This window comes from Heptranchias perlo, chromosome 12 (genome assembly GCF_035084215.1).
Source record: "Heptranchias perlo isolate sHepPer1 chromosome 12, sHepPer1.hap1, whole genome shotgun sequence".
In the NCBI taxonomy this organism is placed as follows: domain Eukaryota; kingdom Metazoa; phylum Chordata; class Chondrichthyes; order Hexanchiformes; family Hexanchidae; genus Heptranchias; species Heptranchias perlo.
In genome coordinates, this window is record NC_090336.1 from 13,987,209 (window position 1) to 14,007,141 (window position 19,933).

At 44.6% G+C, this 19,933-nt stretch overlaps 1 protein-coding gene across 2 annotated transcripts in view; it reads left to right on the forward strand.

The window, feature by feature from the left end:
* The window catches only part of mdka (midkine a), a 64,963-nt gene that overhangs the window by 36,780 nt on the left and 8,250 nt on the right, over window positions 1–19,933 (forward strand). For both annotated transcript variants that reach the window (XM_067993464.1, XM_067993465.1), the window contains exon 2: window positions 16,152–16,240. In XM_067993464.1, coding sequence (XP_067849565.1) covers window positions 16,153–16,240 — 88 coding nt within the window. In that variant the 5' untranslated portion in view covers window position 16,152. The remainder of the gene's footprint in view (window positions 1–16,151; window positions 16,241–19,933) is intronic.

A 19,933-nucleotide genomic window follows, 5' to 3' on the forward strand; every position in this document is an offset into this window, starting at 1 on the left:
AGGCCAATAAATCTTGTGATTTAATGGAAGGGATTGGATTGAAGGCTCTAATGAGGTCTTGGCTGTAGATGTATTTGTCTTGAGGCATATGTTCCACATACATTGATTCCTGCCTCAGTTGTCCTGGTTTGAAGTGTTCTGTCCAATTAAAGTACACAACATACACCCTGAAGGCCGGCTCAGTGTGGAATTCAATGCTTGATTCGGAGGTACTTGGCTATGGAGAAGCAAAATGACCCAAAGTTGCTGCTCAGGATCACTGTTGAATGATTACTACGTGCGTGTGTACGTGTTTATACAAATGAGCTGGTGGTTTCTTCTTTTCTCCTCCCCCCCCCCCCCCTCCCCCCCCCCCCACTAGCCGGTCAATTGAAGTGGTGTACTGAGGCATACTATCTAGACTGCCAAGAAGAACTGACATATATCTAAGATCTGTGAGAACCTGTGGAGCAACATGAGTCAGTGAGATGAATTTTCACTTTTAGACCGGGCGGAAAACGGGCAGTAGTAGAATTACGCCCTGCCCAATTTACGCCCTGCCTGATTTTTCTTTCCCTTGAAGTCAATGGAAGCTAAAATTGTGCGGTGTAGAACGGGCGGTCGATCCACTCACGCCTGTGTCTCGCCCAGCGGTAAAAGTGAAAATTCACCCCAGTGCGTTCAGGAGGGAAGGGGGCTAAAAAGTTAAAGAGAAGTAGTATTCCCGCAATCTGGTTTGCATGCTTAACAATTGTTGTTTATTGGTGGAAGAATTATTTACAATTCTATTTGAGATAGGTGTCAAGAGCACTGTGTCACAATTTGAAATGTCCATTTTTGTGACCACTTTGCTCTTGGAAAGTAATCCTCTTGCGGTTAGAAAAGGGAGCTAAGGTTACACCCGGGACATAAAATGGATATGCTGGTGATGCCATCCCTATCCGCTGCTCTCTTTCTCCTCTTTGCTTTCCTCACACATTTGCCGTCCCTCTACTCAGTCCATCGGGATCTTAATAAGAAAACTCAACACCTGAAGGAGTTGCTGTGTGTTCAGAACTGATGAAAACCACTCAGTTCTACCCTGGAACAATTTGTTTGAAATTCTGCTTTCTCCCCTTCTCTTACCCCTGAGGTTTTGCCTCACACCGGTGAACCTACAGGCCTCAGATCAGTATCTAGTATCGGTGCTGGGACCAGTCTTGTTCACAATTTACATCAAAGATTTGGACTTGGGAATAAGAAGTACAATTTCAAAATTTGCGGACGACGTGAAATTGGGAGGATGTAGTTAATACAAAGGAAGAATGCGTTAAAATGCAAGAAGACATTAATAAACTTACAGAATGGGCATGTAATTTGAAATTCATTTGACATATAGATAACTGTGAGGTGGTGTATTTTGGTAGGAAGCATTAGGCGGCCACATATTGCTTGGATGAGAAGAGTCTAAATGAGATAGAGGAACAAAGGGATCTCAGGGTACAGATGCACAAATCACTAAAAGTGACAGCAAATGAAGCACTGGCGTTTATTTCTAGAGGGATAGAATTGAAAAGCAAAGAAGTTATGTTAAACTCATATAGAACCTTGGTTAGACTACATTTGGAGTACTGTGCACAATTCTGGTCTCCATATTATACAAAGGAAATAGAGGCATTGGAGAAGGTGCAAAGGAGATTCACAACGATGATACCAGAACTAAGAGGATATATTTATCAGGAAAGATTAAACAGGCCGAGGCTGTTTTCTCTAGAAAAGAGAAGGCTGAGGGGTGACCTGATAGAGGTCTTTAAGATAATGAAAGGGTAGAAGTAGAGAAAATGTTTCCACTTGTGGGGGAGTCCAAAACTAGAGGTATTCAATATAAGATAGTCACTAATAAATCCATTAGGGAATTCAGGAGAAACTTCTTTACCCAAAGAGTGGTAAGACTGTAGAACGCGCTACCACAAGGAAGAGTTGAGGCAAATAGCACAGATGCATTTAAGGGGAAGCTAGATAAGCACTGAAGGAGGAAGGAATAGAAGGGTATGCTGATAGGGGTAGATGAAGTAGGGAGGGAGGAGGCTCATGTTGACCATAAATGCTGGCATAGACCAGTTGGGCCAAATGGCCTGTTTCTGTGCTGTGGATTCAATGTAACTCCTACGTGGTCTCTGGGCTGTTTAGGGTTGCCAACTCTGGTTGGAGGCATTCCTGGAGGTTTAACTATGTGACATTCTGACCACGTGACATTCAAAGGTTTGCAAAGGTTATTGCATTTACCTTATAAAGGTTGGGTGTATAACTATTAAAGTTCCTTCTGAGAAAGGCATTTTAAAGTTTCCCCTTGTTGTTTCTTGCACACTTTGATTTTCAGTTTTCACTGGACCATGTGGATTGATTTAAGGGAGACCGTTCTCCTGCTGGGAAAAGGAGGGTAGGTAAGAACGTGTAGCAATTTGATTGGTTACCTGTCCTCTAATGGGGACAGGCATCTGTTTGGAGAAAAGAAGGGCTTAGGCAAGTCGGAGAAATTAGGAAAGGGGGCGAGGGGGGAGAAACCTGTTTTGATGACATTGTTGTTTTGGCTTTAGTGCCAGTACATTTACCCCTTTTGCCAGTATCTACAGAGTGCAGGCTGGTGACAAATCTCCCCAGCAGGAGCAAGGTTTGAGACTCTCATGCTGTCTGTAAACGTTGAATATAGGCAGCTAGCATCAAACTGTTCAGAGACATTAAGCACCAGGACCTTCAGGACTGTTACTGGGGTTGAATCGACTTAGTTGGAGGGTTGAAAGTATTGCTCACACTCTAAGGCTTTCTAAATTATATATCTGTGCATAATCAGAATCTGGCATTTTTGTCACCTTAATAGTTGACAGCAGAAAATTTGTTGCAGTCTGTTTTTCCTGAAGGCCTGGGGCAAGGAATTTTGCCTTGACGTGGCCTGGAATAATCGTATTGACTTGCCAGTTATGTTGTTGCACTTTGTAAATTTGAGTTATTTCATTGTATAATTAAATGTGACAGGACTGTTTTGATGCACCAGTGGGTTGACTGTAATCCTGACAAGGGGATGTGTCTACAATGCACAAAGAAATCCAAATAGGCCAAGAAAAAAAAGCTGACAGACAGGACCAACCATTATCATTGGCCTTTCATTGACCATTGAATCTGACCTGCAAATCCATACTTGTGACCTGATTTAGTTTTTTTTTTCTTTTTAAACTAGTACTTGCTAGCAGTGTTTTATCAGCTAGGTTTAACATTTTAGACAATGAGCGCATGTTGGCACAAGTTAGCAACCCAGAGCTGTACCAAAGAAGTGTTTTTGGCCTGTCACCAATGAAGGAGCCCGTGGGTTATGAAGGCGCCTGTGGTTATTTTTCTGTCTTTTCTTTTGTAACAAGAACTCCCAGATGTTTACATTGATACCCACAAATTCTTCTCCAGTTCCTTGTGTCCCTATCGTGTGATATGCTTCCCTGTGGCTTGCTACCAATAATGTACTGAGAGTGGGGAGTGACTGCTCATAGATTATTTAATTACTAGTCCTAGTTCTGTGCTTTCCAATATAAATTGTGTATTCATGGGTTGTCCTCTTTAACACCACTGCCAGTAGATTTTAACCCACTTTTGAATGTTCTTTGCGAATAATTTTGCGCTAGTACCTACAGATTACGGTCAGCTTTGTTGCTATTTTTTGTCAATGCACTGGTATCTTTAAACAATGAAACTAACTGCAAATTATCGCTTGAGTTTGTCACATAATCATTACTTCAAGATATCCGTTCCAATCACTTAACTACCTTGGGCATTCCCCCTCACCACCAATACAGAGTTCAAACTGCCTCCTTGTCTTAACAGACCAGCTGATTTTAAAAAAGTGGATACCTGAAAGTGAGCACACACCAAGAAAGAAAGGAAGAATTTGCATTCTGTAAACCCCAAAGGGCTTTACAGCCAATTAAGTATTTTTGAAGTGTAGTCACTGTTGTAATGTAGGAAACGTTGCAACCAATTTGCGCACAGAAAGGTCCCACAAACAGCAATGAAACATGACCAGATAATCTGTTTTAGTGTTGTTGGTTGCGGGATAAATATTGGCCAGGACACTGGGAGAACTCCCCTGATCTTCTTTGAATAGTGCAGTGGGATCTTTTATGTCCACCTGAGAAAGCAGACGGGGCCTCGTTTTAATGTCACATTCAAAAAATGACACCTCTGACAGTGCAGCACTCCCTCATTACTGCACTGGAGTGTCAGCCTAGATTTTGTCCTGAAGTCTCTTTGGACTGGGTCTTGAACCCACAACCTTCTGACTCAAAAGTGCTATTAAATGAGCCACGACTGACAGCAGTTACCCATTGGCTCAGATGACTGTTGTTAAGAGTTTTCTGTTTTGTCATCTGAACCCTTCTGAAATTGCTTCCTCACCCTCACTGTCCCCTCTTATTTGCTATTCTGTTTCATGACCTAGATTAAGCTGCTTCAACATAAGGTGCTCTAATTAGATGAAGTGTTGTCAGCACCTCCATGGGATGTACTTTAACCCAACATTTCAGGCAGCTCACTGATGTCACAGCATGAATTACATGCAGTGTCAAAGCTGTGTCTTGTCAGTCTGACTATGTTCCCAATCTTTTGTTTTTTAAAAATCAATTCGTCCTTGATCAAATGACTACATTACCTGTCCCTTTTCTATAGAATATAACTGGATTAATTATCTCCAGATCCTCACAGCTGTTGACTCATTAACAATCGATTAAATTGGCGACATTGTGCTCTTGTTGATTTTTTTTCCTTTTCATCTTCTATCACCAGTGAGTTAAGTGGGAACGTTTATTGTTCATTGTCGTGCTCTGCACCTTAAAACATTTCCACACGTACACATGCACACTGGCCATTGATTGATGTCGAGGCTTTTTGCTTCTCTCTTTTAGGGACTCTCGCCCTGTCCACACAGACAGCCAGGAGAACTTTTCGATTTTAACCACTTCACTGACAGCAGCAGTTGGACTTTCACTGTAATATTTCTTCCTCTCCCACCCCTACCTCTAACCCCGTTCTTATCCGATGACCTATTGCACAGTTCATTCTTCATTCTGCTAACACCGTGCACTGTACAGCCTAATTTGAGAAGTTCTGGTGATATTACACAGGATTTATAGCGCAGAAACAGGCCATTCGGCCCAACTGCTCTATCTCGCTGTTTATGCTCCACACGAGCCTCCTTCCACCCCACTTCATCTAACCCTATCAGCATACCCTTCTAGTCTTTTCTCCCTCGTGTACTTATCTAGCTTCACCTTAAATGCATCGATGCTAGTCGCCTCAACTACTGCATGTGGTAGCGAGTTCCACTCTCTGGGTAAAGAAGTTTCTCCTGAATTCTTTATTGGATTTATTAGTGACTGTCTTATATTTATGGCCCCTAGTTTTGGACTCCCCCGCCTCCCCCCCCCCTCCCCTCACAAGTGGAAATATCATTATGTCTATCATATCAAACCCCTCCATAATTTTAAAGACCTCTATCAGGTCACCCCTCAGCCTTCCCTTTTCTAGAGAAATGAGCTCCAGCCTGTTCAATCTTTGCTGATTGTTATAACCTCTCAGTTCAGATATCATCCTTGTCAATCTTTTTTTTTGAACCTTCTCCAGTGCCCCTGTATTCTTTTCATAATATAATATAATATGGAGACCAGAACTGTGCACAGTACTCCGTGCGGTCTAACCAATGTAATGATATCTTGCGCTAAGCGAAGCCATGACATTGCGGATTGGCAGGGTTGCTCTCAGTCCTCTGCTGCTCCACTGTATGAAGCCGCAGGACCTGCAGCAGTTTGGTTTTCCCCAACTGCAGGCTCTTTGCTCCTCGCATGGGACCTCTACTCACCAGAGTTTGAGATGACGTCTCCAGCCCCTATCCAGGACTAATCAAGTGTCAAACATTCTGGTAACTTATCAGACCTGTCGTATTTCTTCTGCTGGGTAGTTTAAAACATTTCCAAGGAGAAAACATGGAAGTCATACTCCTGACCCATTTATTAGCTCCTCAAGCCATGGTACTCTGATATCATGGCACTGTGCAGAGCAAGAACCTTGCAGGAGTGATCTCCTCACAGGGTTGGAGGGAGGTGGGGGGGTTAAAAGTTGTATCCAAGCCCAGAGGTGTTCGGGTTGAAGCCTCGGTTTATCGAAAGATGGATCAGGGTCTCGTGTTTCCAGTGATTAAATGCTGGTCACTTCTCACTGGGCATTGTCTAATTGAGCTCCTAATGCAAAATGGAAGAGGTTTTGTGGAATAATCTTCTACTCCGCTGTCTCCCATATTCTTGAGTATCTTTAGCATTTGTTACTTTGGTTTAAAACTTACTTCTAATTGGATTTGTGTTGTGGCCATTTGTTTTTCATGACCAATTTATGTTTTGGATCAGTAGACCTGTTGGTGTCCCATTTTATGCAAACTGTTTTGAAATATGTGAGCAATTAAGTCATCACTGATACCCAATTGGGACATTAGTTCTTCTCAGTTATCGTACCCACCCTTCAAATCGCTATTAGACATAAGTTTTAAGCCCCTAACGTAGGAAACAATACTGGGGGTTAATTTTGGCTGTAGAATGTTAATTGTCTCAATAGTAGCACTCTCGCCCATGAGTCAGAAGATTCAAACCCCACTCTGAGACTTAAGCACATAATCTAGGCTGGCACTTCATTGCAGTACTCAAAGAGTGCTGCGCTGTCAGATGTGCCATCTTTTGGATGAGAAGTTAAACCAAGGCCCGTCTGCCTTCTTGGGAGGATGTAAAAGATCCCATGGCACTATTCGAAGAAGAGCAGGAGATTCCTCCCGGTTTCCTGGCCAACATTTGTCGCTCAATCAAAACCACCAAAAATAGATTATCCAGTGATTTATCTCATTGCTGTTTGTGGGAGCTTGCTGTGCACAAATTGGCTGCCGCGTTTCCCTACATTATATCAGTGACTACACTTCAAAAGTATTTCATTGGCTATGAAGCGCTTTGGGACGTCCAGAGGTAGTGAAAGGCACTATATGGATATGAGTTCTTTCTTTCATTATTGTACAGCACACATTATTGTGTTCTGATGAGGTGGTACTTGGGGCTGATCTGGAGTTTTAACCCAGGAAGCTTCATTTAGGGTCAAGTAACTGTTGTCCCATCTGTTATGATTTGGGCTTCCTCCCAATACTTTAAACTTGTGTCTATGGCAAAGATGCGGTTTGTATGAACTGAAACTTGCACTAATGCGTGAGACGTGAATGAGATACAGCACTGACAGTTGCCTTTCAAATACACTGTTGCACACTAAAGATGGGGTGTCCAGCACATTCTCCCGTTCACTCCGAGAGGTGTTAAATACCGAGTTGTCAGACAATAATTGAGACAATTACAAACAAGCAGATAAAGATGGTCAGAGACGAGCAGTACAGTACTTAACATGCACCATATGTAAACTGTTTCAAAACCATAAGAGTATGAGATCTTAGATACCTTTTCAGAAACTTCTGATTGACTCCACAGTACCTCGCAGTAGCCTCATGTGGAATAAGGAATTCAAGACCTCAGTGTTGCTCCCTATTTATATGTCAGTATTTTTTGATTGTTGAAGCGGGCTCATTTGAAGATCAAACTGGTTCTTCTCGATGGTCAGGCAATTACAATATTAACCATTTCTAACACAAATAGTTAAAACAACAGCCTCTGGGCCATCTGATGGTTTTGCTTGTGACACCTGTCTGCACGGAAAACAGTGTTGGGGCATGATTTTAACATTGAGAAACGGAAGGGTTGAGGGCGGGGGGGCATTCAAAATCGTAACCATTTCAGACCCGCCTCCAACCTGCCCATTTCTGGTTTTCACCGGGGCGGGCGACCAACCCGCTCCCAGGAGGCGGGTTGGTCACTAAAATCGTTCAAGGAGGCTGCGGGCCTACATTTTTGCAGATTTTGCAATTTTAACCCCTGGGGTCCAGGATTCCCGGGCCTTCTCTTTCACGCCTCGTGAGAAGAGGCGAGAAGGCCCGAGTCTGCAAGTAAGTGCCTCTCTGGCACAGCTTGTGGGCCTGGAGAAGCAGGAGTGCTTCCCCTAGGCTCAACAAGCCTACCTGCAACGACCCCTCCACTCCCAACAATCACGGACCCCCCTCCCCCTGATCTCCACCCGCCTCCCATGATAGTGGACCCCCGCGATGACCCCCCAACCCCCCCCCCCCACAATGATCGCGGTCCCCCACAATGGCCCCCGATCCTGACACCATCCCCCACCGTGACTGACCCCCGATCCTGTCACCATTCCCCCCTCCCCGTGACTGACCCCTGATCCCTCCCCCCATGACATGGTGCCCCCATACCCTCCCCCGCCCCACACATCCATACAATCAAAGACTTACCTGAAGATTTACCTTTTCACGCCCTCTCCCTGGCTGCTCTCCTGTCCGACTGAGGCCAGCCTGTCAATCAGGCCAGCCAATCAGACAGCAAATCGACAAAAAAAAGATATCCTTACATCAAAATCGTAAGGACATCCGGGCAACTCGTATTTCCAGGTTTCCCGTCTGCAATTTGACCCCCCCCCCCCCGTCTCCGTCCCCGCTCGGGGACAAAATCATGCCCTTAATGTCTGATTGTGTTCACAAATAAAGGGGGTGATTTTAAACCCCAAGAACGGGTGAGTTGGGGGCGGGTGTGAGTTGAAAATAGTTGTTTTTTGGGTCGCGACCGCAACCCAGTTTATCGTCAGCGCGTAAAAGTACACTGGGAATGCAAAGTCTGAAAATTTTGCGGTTGTGACCCAAAAGAACAACTATTTTCAACTTCCGCCCACCCGTTCTTGGGGTTTAAAATCACCCCCATAGTATCTGTTGCCCTTCTAGAGGCCACTAATTCAAATATCCTTGTGGAACAAAGCTATTGTATCCTGGCTGAGTTGTATATCAAGCAGCCTGCCTGTTCGCAAGTAAGCAGATTGGGGTCGATCTTGACTTTGCGCGATAGTGTAAAACTGGTGATGGCCAGTCGCCAGCCCGTTTTACACCTCCCGATTTTTATTTCCATTGGCTGAAAGGTAGCAGGCAAAAGAATTCTCAGGAAGAATAGAACCTATGTAGTCAGGAAACACTTCTTCACAAAAAGGATAGTGGAAATCTGGAAGTCTCTCCCCCTAAAGGCTGCTGAGGCTGGGGGTCAATTGAAAAATGTCAAAACTGAGATTGATAGGTTTTTGTTAGTTAAGGGTATCAAGGAATATGGAGCAAAAGGCGGGTAAATGGAGTTAAGGCACAGATCAGCCATGATCTTATTGAATGGAGGAACAGGCTCAATAGGCTGAATGGCCTAGTCCTGTTCCTATGTTCCTACCCTGTATACTATGGATGTTGTCAGTATGCTCTAACCAAACAATTTTTTAAAAAAGTGTACCTGAATTTAGTTGTGAGCTATTAGCTTTGCAAGGAATTTTCTCAGGCCCTGGTTTTATAGATAATAATGTAGGTGTTAAAGTCGCTTCATGTTTTGCTCACAAGAATTAAAAGAGACAGCAAGACACTTATTTTAACTCCGTGCCTTGCTCCTTGAAAGCATCTGTCCCAGCTGTTTTCTGATCACTCCTCTCCAGCCTCAGGCGGCTACTTGTGGTGGTGATTACTTTTTCTCTCTACTCTAAAACTTCTGAGGGCCTCAGATGCAGTTGTGTCGGAACTCCAATCCAGATGTGACACCCGGGCGAGCTGTACGTTGCTGTTTATTGAAGCTTGAAGATCATCTTGCAGCGTGATCAGCCACAGACATGTTTTCCAAATGCAAGATTTGTTCAAGGGTATCGAGCCTTAGTAGAAAGGCTGAATTTTTATCGTACCCTTGGGCAGTGGAAGAAAACATTCGGTCGGAACTAAGTGTTTTACTGTTTGACCTTTTCCGGTTTCCGTTTCACAAAGAGCTACAGAATTAGTCCAAATGGGGCTGTTGCTCCTTTTTTTTGATTTGGCAGTACTCTCCTTTTAAGGTATTTCTCCTATCTCTGGCCCAGTGGTGGACAACTTGCTCCCAGGCCTCTGGTTGTGTTCTGAAGGTATTCTATGTCGTTTTCTACAGGAAACTTGGGCTCCTAATTAGGCTCCAAACTCCTGGCAGGTTTTACGACACCAGCTGGCTGGGGAGATCAACTTTCCCAGAATGCACTGCATAAACTAACCACTTCCCCCAGCAGTGAGCAACTCTTCCAAGTTAGATTTTCAGTAAAGCCCATACAGCACCAATGGGGCTTTACATATACAAGAATTTTTTATGGCCTTCTAGTGGCAGACTCGGGGAATAAGGGTGTCTTTTAAATATAGCAGAAGAACACTGTTTAGAACTGATCCAGTGCAATAAATGACTACTCCTGATATTGAATTTTTCTTTTTAACTACTGGAGTATTGATGCACTTGGACATATATTGTTCCTTTATGGTCGTTGGGTCAAAATCCCGGAACTCCCTAAGAGCACTGTGGAGTAGTTTCACCACGTGGACTGCAGCGGTTCAAGAAGAAGGCCCACCATCACCTTCTCAAGGGCAACTAGCGATGGGCAATAAATGCCGACCATGTCAACTACACCCATATCCCGAGAATGAATTTTAAAAAGTTGCACAATCATATGTTCACACTTCTGCGCCTTACCTGTGGCTTGTATATGAAAAGTCCCATTGGTGCTGTACGGGCTTTCCTGAAAATGTTGGAGAAATGCAACTTGTAAGAGTTGCTCACTGCTGGGGGAAGTGGTTACTTTATGCAGTGCATTCTGGGAAGGTTGGCCGTCCCAGCCAGCTGACGTCATAAAACTTGCAAGAATTTTGGAGCCTAAACAAGATTCAAATTTCCTTTCCAGGCTGACACTCCAGTGCAGTACTGGGGGAGTGCTGCACAGTTGGAGGCGATGTCTTTTGGACGAGACATTAAACTGAGGCCCTGTCTGCCCTCTCAAGTGGACGTGAAAGATTCCATGGCATTACATCAAAGAAAATCAGGGGGGTTCTCCCGGGTGTCCTGGCCAATATTTATCCCTCAACCGACATCAATAAAATAGATTATCTGGTCACTACCTCATTGCTGTTGGTGGGATCTGGCTGTGCGCAACTTGGCTGCCGCGTTTCCTACATTACAACAGTGACTCAAAAAGTTCTTCGGGACGCCCTGAAGTCATGAAAGGCACTATATAAATTCAAGTCCTTTCTTTCTTTAGATACAACATAAAATGGCTTCAGAGCACAAGCAGTCACTATTCATGATGAATGTGCCGTAAGAAAGTAATTAGTATCTGTAGCATTGGACAGAGGATTCCGTTTACGCATAATCTTCATAGCAATTTTTAAGTAGTTTTATATTCCACTTTAAACACAGTTTGGCTCGTACACTAAAAGAAAGGAGGGTGCTGTATAAAGCTGAAATGAATTTGATACTTAATGCATTTTGTGGGATTAATGTAACCTCTACAGTCAGCATTTCAAGTGTTTAATGTCCAGTTGCTATATGGAGGACAGGATCACTGTGAGGTAAGGTCATTAGTCTCATTAAATGTGTTTTATGTTTAACCTTTTGTACTGAGCGTTACATTCCAGTCCTAAAGGTTAAGGATGTGCACCAGTAATGGACACTGAGCAGTATTTGTTAAATGATAACAGTTGAATCTGGAGGCTGGGGTGTAACCTGATTGCCGTAGGCAATCCTATTAGTGATGGATTCTGCCTTTCTGCCCTGAAATTCCAGTGGTTCAGGCCTTTCGAAGTCTGTATTGCTTTTTATTCTCAGCTTTAATGAGCAGTAAATGCCATTATGCCTGATATGTAGAATAAGTCATAGGTGAAAGTTCAGGGGTCACAGCTGTTGAGCATTTTGCTACAAGGCTTGTTTTAAGAAGGCAAATTTGTAAAATTTGACAAAGTAGCTTGGTGGTTGGAGGGGTGGGGGGTGGTGGAGAGGAGGAGGAGGAGGAACCAAGGAATTTGGATCTGATTGTACAGAGTCTAGACTGGTCCAGCAGATTACATGTGTAGATAATCGGAGTTTAGATGTATTGGTGATATCTTGCTGCTTGAAAGACTGATGCCTGCCTTGTGTATAGTGATTGATCTGATAGCAGTGTTTGTAGAAACACCCCTGCTGCTGGCTGTCCCCCCAGCAGCTGTGTGTACTGATAACATTTCACAGTGCCGCTGTAATTTTTTTTAATGTTCCTGCAAATATGTTGACTCATTATTATCGACTGTAGGGGGGGTAATGAACAAGAAAGAAAGACGTGCATTTATATAGCGCCTTTCATGAACTCAGAACTTCCCAAAATTCTTTACAGCCATTGAAGTACTTTTTTGAAGTGTAGTCACTGTTGTAATGTAGGAAACGCAGCAGCCAAGTAGCACACAGCAAGGACCCACAAACAGCAAAGTGATAATGATCAGATACTTTGTTTTAGTGATGTTGATTGAGGGATAAATATTGACCAGGACATTGAATAGGCTGACCTGTCTCTTGTGCTGTCCACAAGATTCACCCAAGGGAAGGGTTTGGAACCAGTTCAGTCGAGGATATTGTTTGTTTTGTTTGCCTTTGTTCCATCCGAGCCCAGTTGACTATTTCCCTCAATGTTTCTGAGCTAGTTTACTGAGCACGGCCGGTGGAGATTGTCCTTGCCACTCAGTATTTTAGGAAATCATTAGACAAGCTTCTGATTGAGCTGATTCACAGATCTTTAAAGAAGCCCATTGCAGGAGCTATAAACTAAGGTGACTGGGTGGCACATTCTATGCTCCCTTTTGTTTAGAAGGACAGTATATCAGATAGACATAGAAACATAGAAAAAAGGAGCAGGAGTAGGCCTTTCGGCCCTTCGAGCCCGCCCCCACCATTCAATATGATCATGGCTGATCCTCTATCTCAATACCATATTCCCGCTCTCTCCCCATACCCCTTGATGCCTTTTGTGTCTAGAAATCTATCTGGCTCCTTCTTAAATATATTCAGTGACTTGGCCTCCACAGCCTTCTGTGGTAGAGAATTCCACAGGTTCACCAGCTTCTGAGTGAAGAAATTTCTCCTCATCTCAGTCCTAAATGTCCTACCCCGTATCCTGAGACTGTGACCCCTCGTTCTGGACCCCCCAGCAAGGGGAAACATCCTCCCTGCATCCAGTCTGTCTAGCCGTGTCAGAATTTTTAATGTTTCCGGCCCTGAACATCTGCGGGGTCTGCATCCTGGTGTATGTGCCAGAATATGCCAGCTGCTGCTGACTCTGCCAAGATTTCTGGGCTCCTAATCTTCAGGGATTTAGGTTTTCCCCACCCACCACCAGGTGCTCCTCACTTCCCCCCCCTTTGTGGCCAGGTAAGATCAGGTGTATACCTGCGTTGGTCGGATGTTAGGTTCTGACTCATACCCTGCCCCTTTGCATCAATGGCCATGCGGCGGGGGAGCGATGGCTGAGTTTACGGCTGTTTAGGTGGATTCCCACCAGACCTACAGTGGGAGTTTGTTAGTACGACCACAGAATTCTGGGCCTGGCATTGGTTCCCATTTTCCCATTGACTAAATGTTTTGGTGTCCTGCTTTATGCTTGAGATAGGAACATTCATGGATATAGCCAGTAATGCCTTCATGGCTACTTCAGTGTTGCTGTGCATTAAAACTGACCATTGAAAAATAATTTTTTTTTGCCATTAACCATTTGACTTTCTTTATTGCGTGGCTGCCATGTTCTGCCTGATTCTTCACCCCATCTCCCACATAATTCTCCATAACCTTAAATGTTTTGGATTATTGTCCAGCTGAACCCTTCCAACAGCTTCCTGCCTTCTCCTCATTTGCCTCAATCCCAGAAAGGTGTATGCAGGAGCTTTGGGACGGGCGGGTTAGGTTAAAATCAGGGCTTTTAGTGTGTTCAGCGCTCCAATATAAGGCAAACTGTGCGGCTTAGACGGTTTGACTTCCAACGAGATTGATGCTGAGCCTGTGAGACCTGCAGTTTGAGAGCTGGTGCCATTAAAATCCAAGAGCGGCTTGGTTTCCAGTAGGAACATGGATCCTGAATGTTATGAGAGAGAGTACACCTCTCTTGCCTTCTTTTCCCCTGCTGCTGTGATTTCTTGAATAAGGCAACTTGTCAGTGTTCCCTTGTTCATTAATATGACTGAAGGGCACATTGTTTTTTTCCAAAAAAACTGTCTGCTGCCCCTGGGACTTCCAGCTGGCAAGCATTAAATCATTAAAACATCTCGCTGGGAGAAAGGAGTGATGTATGCTGTAATACGATGTGGTAAATAGTCTCCTTTTTAAAACCAGGAATCAGAGCTAGCTGGTGCCAACTGGTCTCGCACCTGGATCCCTAGTGAACAACGGGGACTTGTTCGGGATTGACATGCCGAGGAGAGCCCTGGCAGTGCAGTTGCATACTTCATAAAGCCTATCGATGACTACTGCCGAATAAATGCCCTTCATGTCTGCAAAACATGATGTATATCAGCTTTATTGACAAAGATCCAGATGGGTTGGTTTTGAAAAGATCCATTTCCAGTGTCTAAGCTGTTGTTTACCTATTTCCAGGTGTTTATGAGCAATCAGCGCAGTTATTGTGTGAAGTCTTACGGACAGCAGTTGTTGGCAGTTTTATTCATGGCCTCAACACTCTGTGCCATTTATTGGCAAATGTGCGTTCAGTGTTGTAGAGAGAGAGAGAGAGACCCCACTTGCATATCGGGGTAGCTGAATTTATCACCTGCCATCTGGGCACAATGACGAGTGGAATGTTTCCCTCTGCACAAAGTCGGAAGACTTGCTGTTAATTTGATCTGGGCTGACAGAAGAATTCTTTTCAAGCTGGAAAGATGGCATCCTCTGTTATGGAGCCTTCTTTCTGGGTGGCATTGTAATAACCACCATTGAAAGTCCATTGTAAATTCTGACCACTCGGAATGCAAAAGTAAGGCTGTTGCTCAGCGTGAACAGTTTCTGGAATCTATTAAGCTTTTCTTAGTTTCTTACAGATCCTGCTGACGGTTTAAACCAAGAGGACAAGAGGGGCTTTTGTTGGATAAACACTAAAAATAAGTGTAACAGGTCTTGCAAATATTACAAATGCAATGATTCCCAGAGAGTCGCTGTTAATTTAAATATAAGCTAGTTTTCTCTTAACGAAACGATTTTAACCAGGGAGTTGCTGATATTTAACGGACTCTAGTGATGAGTGGTATTGATGTATGGCCCTGAAGGGGGAAGATACTGTACATGTCTTTGGAAAGCTTCACCCAGTGCATTGGTTGACTAGAGCAAGAGGAAAGAAACGGATTTAAATTGCTAGCAGCGATAGACTGCTGGCGGTAGAATCACAAATCATGTAACTTAAAAGAAATTGTAACATCATCAGGAGGGTAGCATTTTAACAGTGTGTAGTTTCCATTCTTGTCCTCCTGCATCCTGACCCATTTTCCAGACTGCATGTGTTAGAGTAGAACCTGGGCTCCACGTCCTCTTTGTTGCTCTACCTGACCCGGTGACTGAGTGAAGGGCAGTACTGACTAATAGTCTGTATTGACATCACTGTATTGCCACCTAGAAAAATGCCATCGCTTCAATCGTATGTGACCATTTGGCTCTTTCTTCTCGAATGAGGGGTTTGCTACAAAGTATCGTGCCCCTTAAGAAGCCATTGTCGGAGATGTATAAAAAGGAACAAAGGACGAGGCAAGGCCAATCCACAAGTAACCTGGTTAACAGCAAAGTTCTGTCCCACTCCCTGACTTCAGCAACTCTATTCTTTTAGGAATATCCATCAGACTATGGTAAGGTGGATATGATCTTTTTGATGTAGTGGTTTAAATTTCTCCTCCTTTGCCCACAATTTGTCCTCCTCTGCTGTTGTGAAGATGTTGACTCCTCACTGGCGCATGGTTCAATGGGCAGGGGTGCCCTTGGATATCTAGCCCCAGTGCCCATTATTCATACACTTTACTAAGTGCCAGTAGGTTTTCACTGTTGGGGGCAAGGCAAACGCCGCCCCTTGGCCGTGTCCCAGACACAACTGAAATGTAGACGGTGTCCCCAGTAACTGCACCCGGGTTACGCTATTGATGTCATATCCTTGGACCAGTGAATCTCCAAGGCAATGACTTTGTCTCGTTTTTTTTTTCTTCCTCTTCCCAGGATGCAGCTGCGTATCCTTTTCTCGCTGGTATTCGTGTTGTTGGTTGTCCTGATGGCAGGACGCTCTGAGGCTGGAAGAAACAAAAAAGGTGAGTGGGACGTAACAACTGAACCAGATGATTGGCAGTACTTTTGTCCTGACACGATGCCGTGGATGTTCCGAATTTGGACGCTGACGCCGACGTGAGGAAAGTTTTTGGTTCAATCTGGAGGTGTGGACCCCTAGCTTACTTCCGTAAATCGTAAGCCGAGTTTCATTCCCCACATCCGTTCTGCTACTGAAACTCTTTCACCTATTTTAGTATTGTCTGACTCCACCCCCATCCATTGCTGCCAAAACCCTAATCCGTGCTTTTATCAACTCAAGCTCGATGGTTTCAATGTGGGATTTTAACCCACTCGGCGGGAATGGGTCAGGTTCGGGTTGTACGCCCTCTCTACATCCTGCCCGACTTTACACTCCATCGACTTCAAATGTGGGTTAGGTTAAAATTACCTCAACTTCTTGAAAGCTCTCTGAACCAGCAGCCACCACTTTCAATTCATCCGGGCTGCCATGGCCCATCCACAAAATCCCACATGTGCATCACCCACCCCCATTCTTGCCCAAACTCCACTAGGACTCCATGCCCCAGGGAACTGATTGCTCTTTTGTTTTTTCATGTTCATCTGTCGTCTCGCCCCAGCTTACCTCAGTAACCAACTCCACATGTATATCACCAGGCATACCCCTCTGCTTCTCAGACACCGTTCTGCTCATCTTTTGCACCATTACCAGTCACTCTTTTACTCACAACACCCCTGCCCCCTAGAGCTCCCTCCCTGCTTTCTAATAATCCTTCATTGCAATCGGCTCCACCCTCCTGGGTCCTTTCCCAGTTTTTTTTCCCCATTCCGTCTTGACACCCACATTTTCTTTAACCTCTGCTCCGCAAAGTTGTTTTCTTTTTGTGAAGAGTGCCATAGAAATCTAAGCTGTGCATCTTGCAGAGGTTTCCCTGAGTCTAGCCTTGGTGCCTTGACGTTTCCCTGGCCTGCCCCTGGACTGTCGTCCATTGCACTATATGCAGTGACTCGCCCTGATTTCACCTATTTCTATTGCAAACCCAATATTCAGAGGTAAATATTAAATGGAACATTTATTGCAACAAACAAAGTTTCAGCCGTTTTTAAAAATTAGAATTTTTTTTTCCCATTTAAGTCATTCTAATTTCCCTGGAGATCAGATACACAACCCTCTGAGTTGAGGACCAGGGTTGGTCTCCAGACTGATGGAGCCAGATCTTTGGCCCTTCTACAGAAGCTTATTAAACAGTTACAAGTAGCACTTGCAAATCGTCCACGTTGTGTGACTTTTTGATTTGCAGAACACTAAGGCCCTGAATTTACTTGCAATTTCTGGCATGTTTGGGGCGTACTGCCTCTGGAAGTGGGAGTCGATGAGGAGGGGACGGGTTTCTGCCTTGTAATGGCAGCACTGTACTTTCCATCATGTCCTGGGGCCTTCTTGAAGTATGTGGGGCGATGTTCCTGGGAGAATATTAAAATAAATGCTAATGAGGCCGAACACTGCCACCAGCCCATGAATTGCTCTCCCGTTGTATGGTGGATAATCAACGATGAGTTAAGAGGCATACCTGTTGCCAGCATCAGCTGAGACTGGTGGAAATGCTTTACTTCGGAGCCTGCAGCCATAAGAAACTTTGAGGAGTGCTTACTGGAGTTACAGAAGAGCTTTCAGAATGTTTTTTTTTTGCCTTATACCTGGATAGAGCTGGCCTTGCCGCTCAGGACCTGTGAGACACCTAGATATGTTTACAGCCACCCACAGTGAGAAGTTCTGAGTACCAGGTACGGGATTCTCAGTGGGCATTCTCCTGTTTGCAATTTTAATAGATGGAGGAAAGGAGAGCGAGGCAGCGTATGGGGCGAATGTGCTCTCCAAGATATTACCCCCTCACCACCGGTCGCAAAAGAATTTATAGGATGTGCAGATCTGAAGATCTCAGTGAGAGCCTCTGTGTGATAATAATGCGCTTCACTAAAGAGGCAGCAATGGAGCTGTGCCAGCGACTGCATGAAGACCTGCGGCCGAGGTCATCTGCCTGGACATCTTTGCCTGTGGCTGTAAAAGTGGCAACTGCACTCCATTTCTATGTCACTGGCTGGGGTGGGGGGGAAAATCTGTGTAATGTTACCCAGGTTGCCATCCAGGCTCCTATTCGTCAGGTAACGGACACACATTTTAGGAGAGCTGGGGAGGTTGTCTGGTTTAGTGTGATGGGGACACCTAGTTTTATCACATTGCTGATTTGCTCAAAGTGAAGGGTGTAATTGATAGCACACGTAGGGTTTATTAATAGAAAGGGGTACCCATCATCAGCGATAATGGTGATTAAAAACCTCTACCTGCCCATAGTGCAAATTAAAAAGTGCAAAGAACATCTTAAAACTATGTACAGCAGCTCGGTTGTTGTTATTTTACGTTTACGGAAACGGTCCTTAGAATCTGCTTCAGGATCATTTACCAAAAAGTCCAGAGTTTCCATACAAGCAGAGGCGATTGGATCGTCTGTACAGTCTGCTTTAGGCCGAGCACTCATTTAGTTTTCTTGGACCGTGTGACTGAGGCTGGACATGTTTCTGTCTAAATCCTCTTGTTGACACAACAAGCTTTCTTTTGCATCCGCTGAATGTCCAGATTGTGTGTGTGTGTGTGTGTGTGTGTGTGAGACCAGATGCAAAGAATCCTCCATGTCGATACCAGATTTGCTATGATGCATTCATCCTCAACAATTCTGCCCTCCCTTGAAAGAAGATAGTCAGGTGACTGGATGGCTTGTGGATGAAGGGACATACCCTTTGTTGTCATGGATATTGACCACTCTAAGAATAGCAGGAACAGCAGCTGAGTAGCAGGCACATGCCTTGACCAGAGTTATCATTGAGAGAATAATAGGAGTCCCAAAGGGGCACTTTCACTGCCTTGGTAGATCAGAGGGGTTCTGCCAAATGCTGCAGAGTGTGTATCCCACAGCTGTAACTCGCTGTGTCCTGCACAACTTTGCCATCCAAAAAGGCCTGGATGGTGAGGATCCTGGGACATGGCCCTAGCTACTTTGGAGGAAGAAGAACCCGGAGTGAACTATCAGGAGGCCTGTGACTTGGAGGAATCCTCAGTGACGGCTGTAAGAGGCACCAGAGCCCAACTTATCAGTGAAGTGTTCTCATCAGTTTAACAGTCTCCCTCTGTCACCATTGCCATTAGCCTTTATCATAAATTACATATCCCACAATCCAGTACCCATCCTCGAACATCATTTCAGCCTTCTTTGGCCCTACATGACCATGCAATAAATAATATGAATGAATACCTAGGAACTCTTTCCTGTATGACTATAATTTCCACAAATAGCTTGATCTGAAATAGGTGCACCTTCTCCTTTGTAACAGGGAACTCAAAAGGGAATATCAGCTATCCCACTCTTTTCTAACACTGTGATTCCCCTGGGTGTCTAAACGTGCCCTTCTTTCTCCTATTCCAGTGCCTCTCCCAGGTGTGTCCTGAGGGCCAGTATCACAAGAGATTGCTGGCTGCTCCTGAGGTACAAAAGGCTAATGGGGACTGAGGTGGCTCTCCTGCATATGGGTGTGATGACCCTCAAACCACCCCCTTTTCATGCGAGTGTGAATGAGTTTTAGCTACCGCGACTCTGTGAGGTCATGGGCAGTCCTCATTGACTTCAATGGAAATAAAAATGGGGAGAGATGTTAATGGGCTG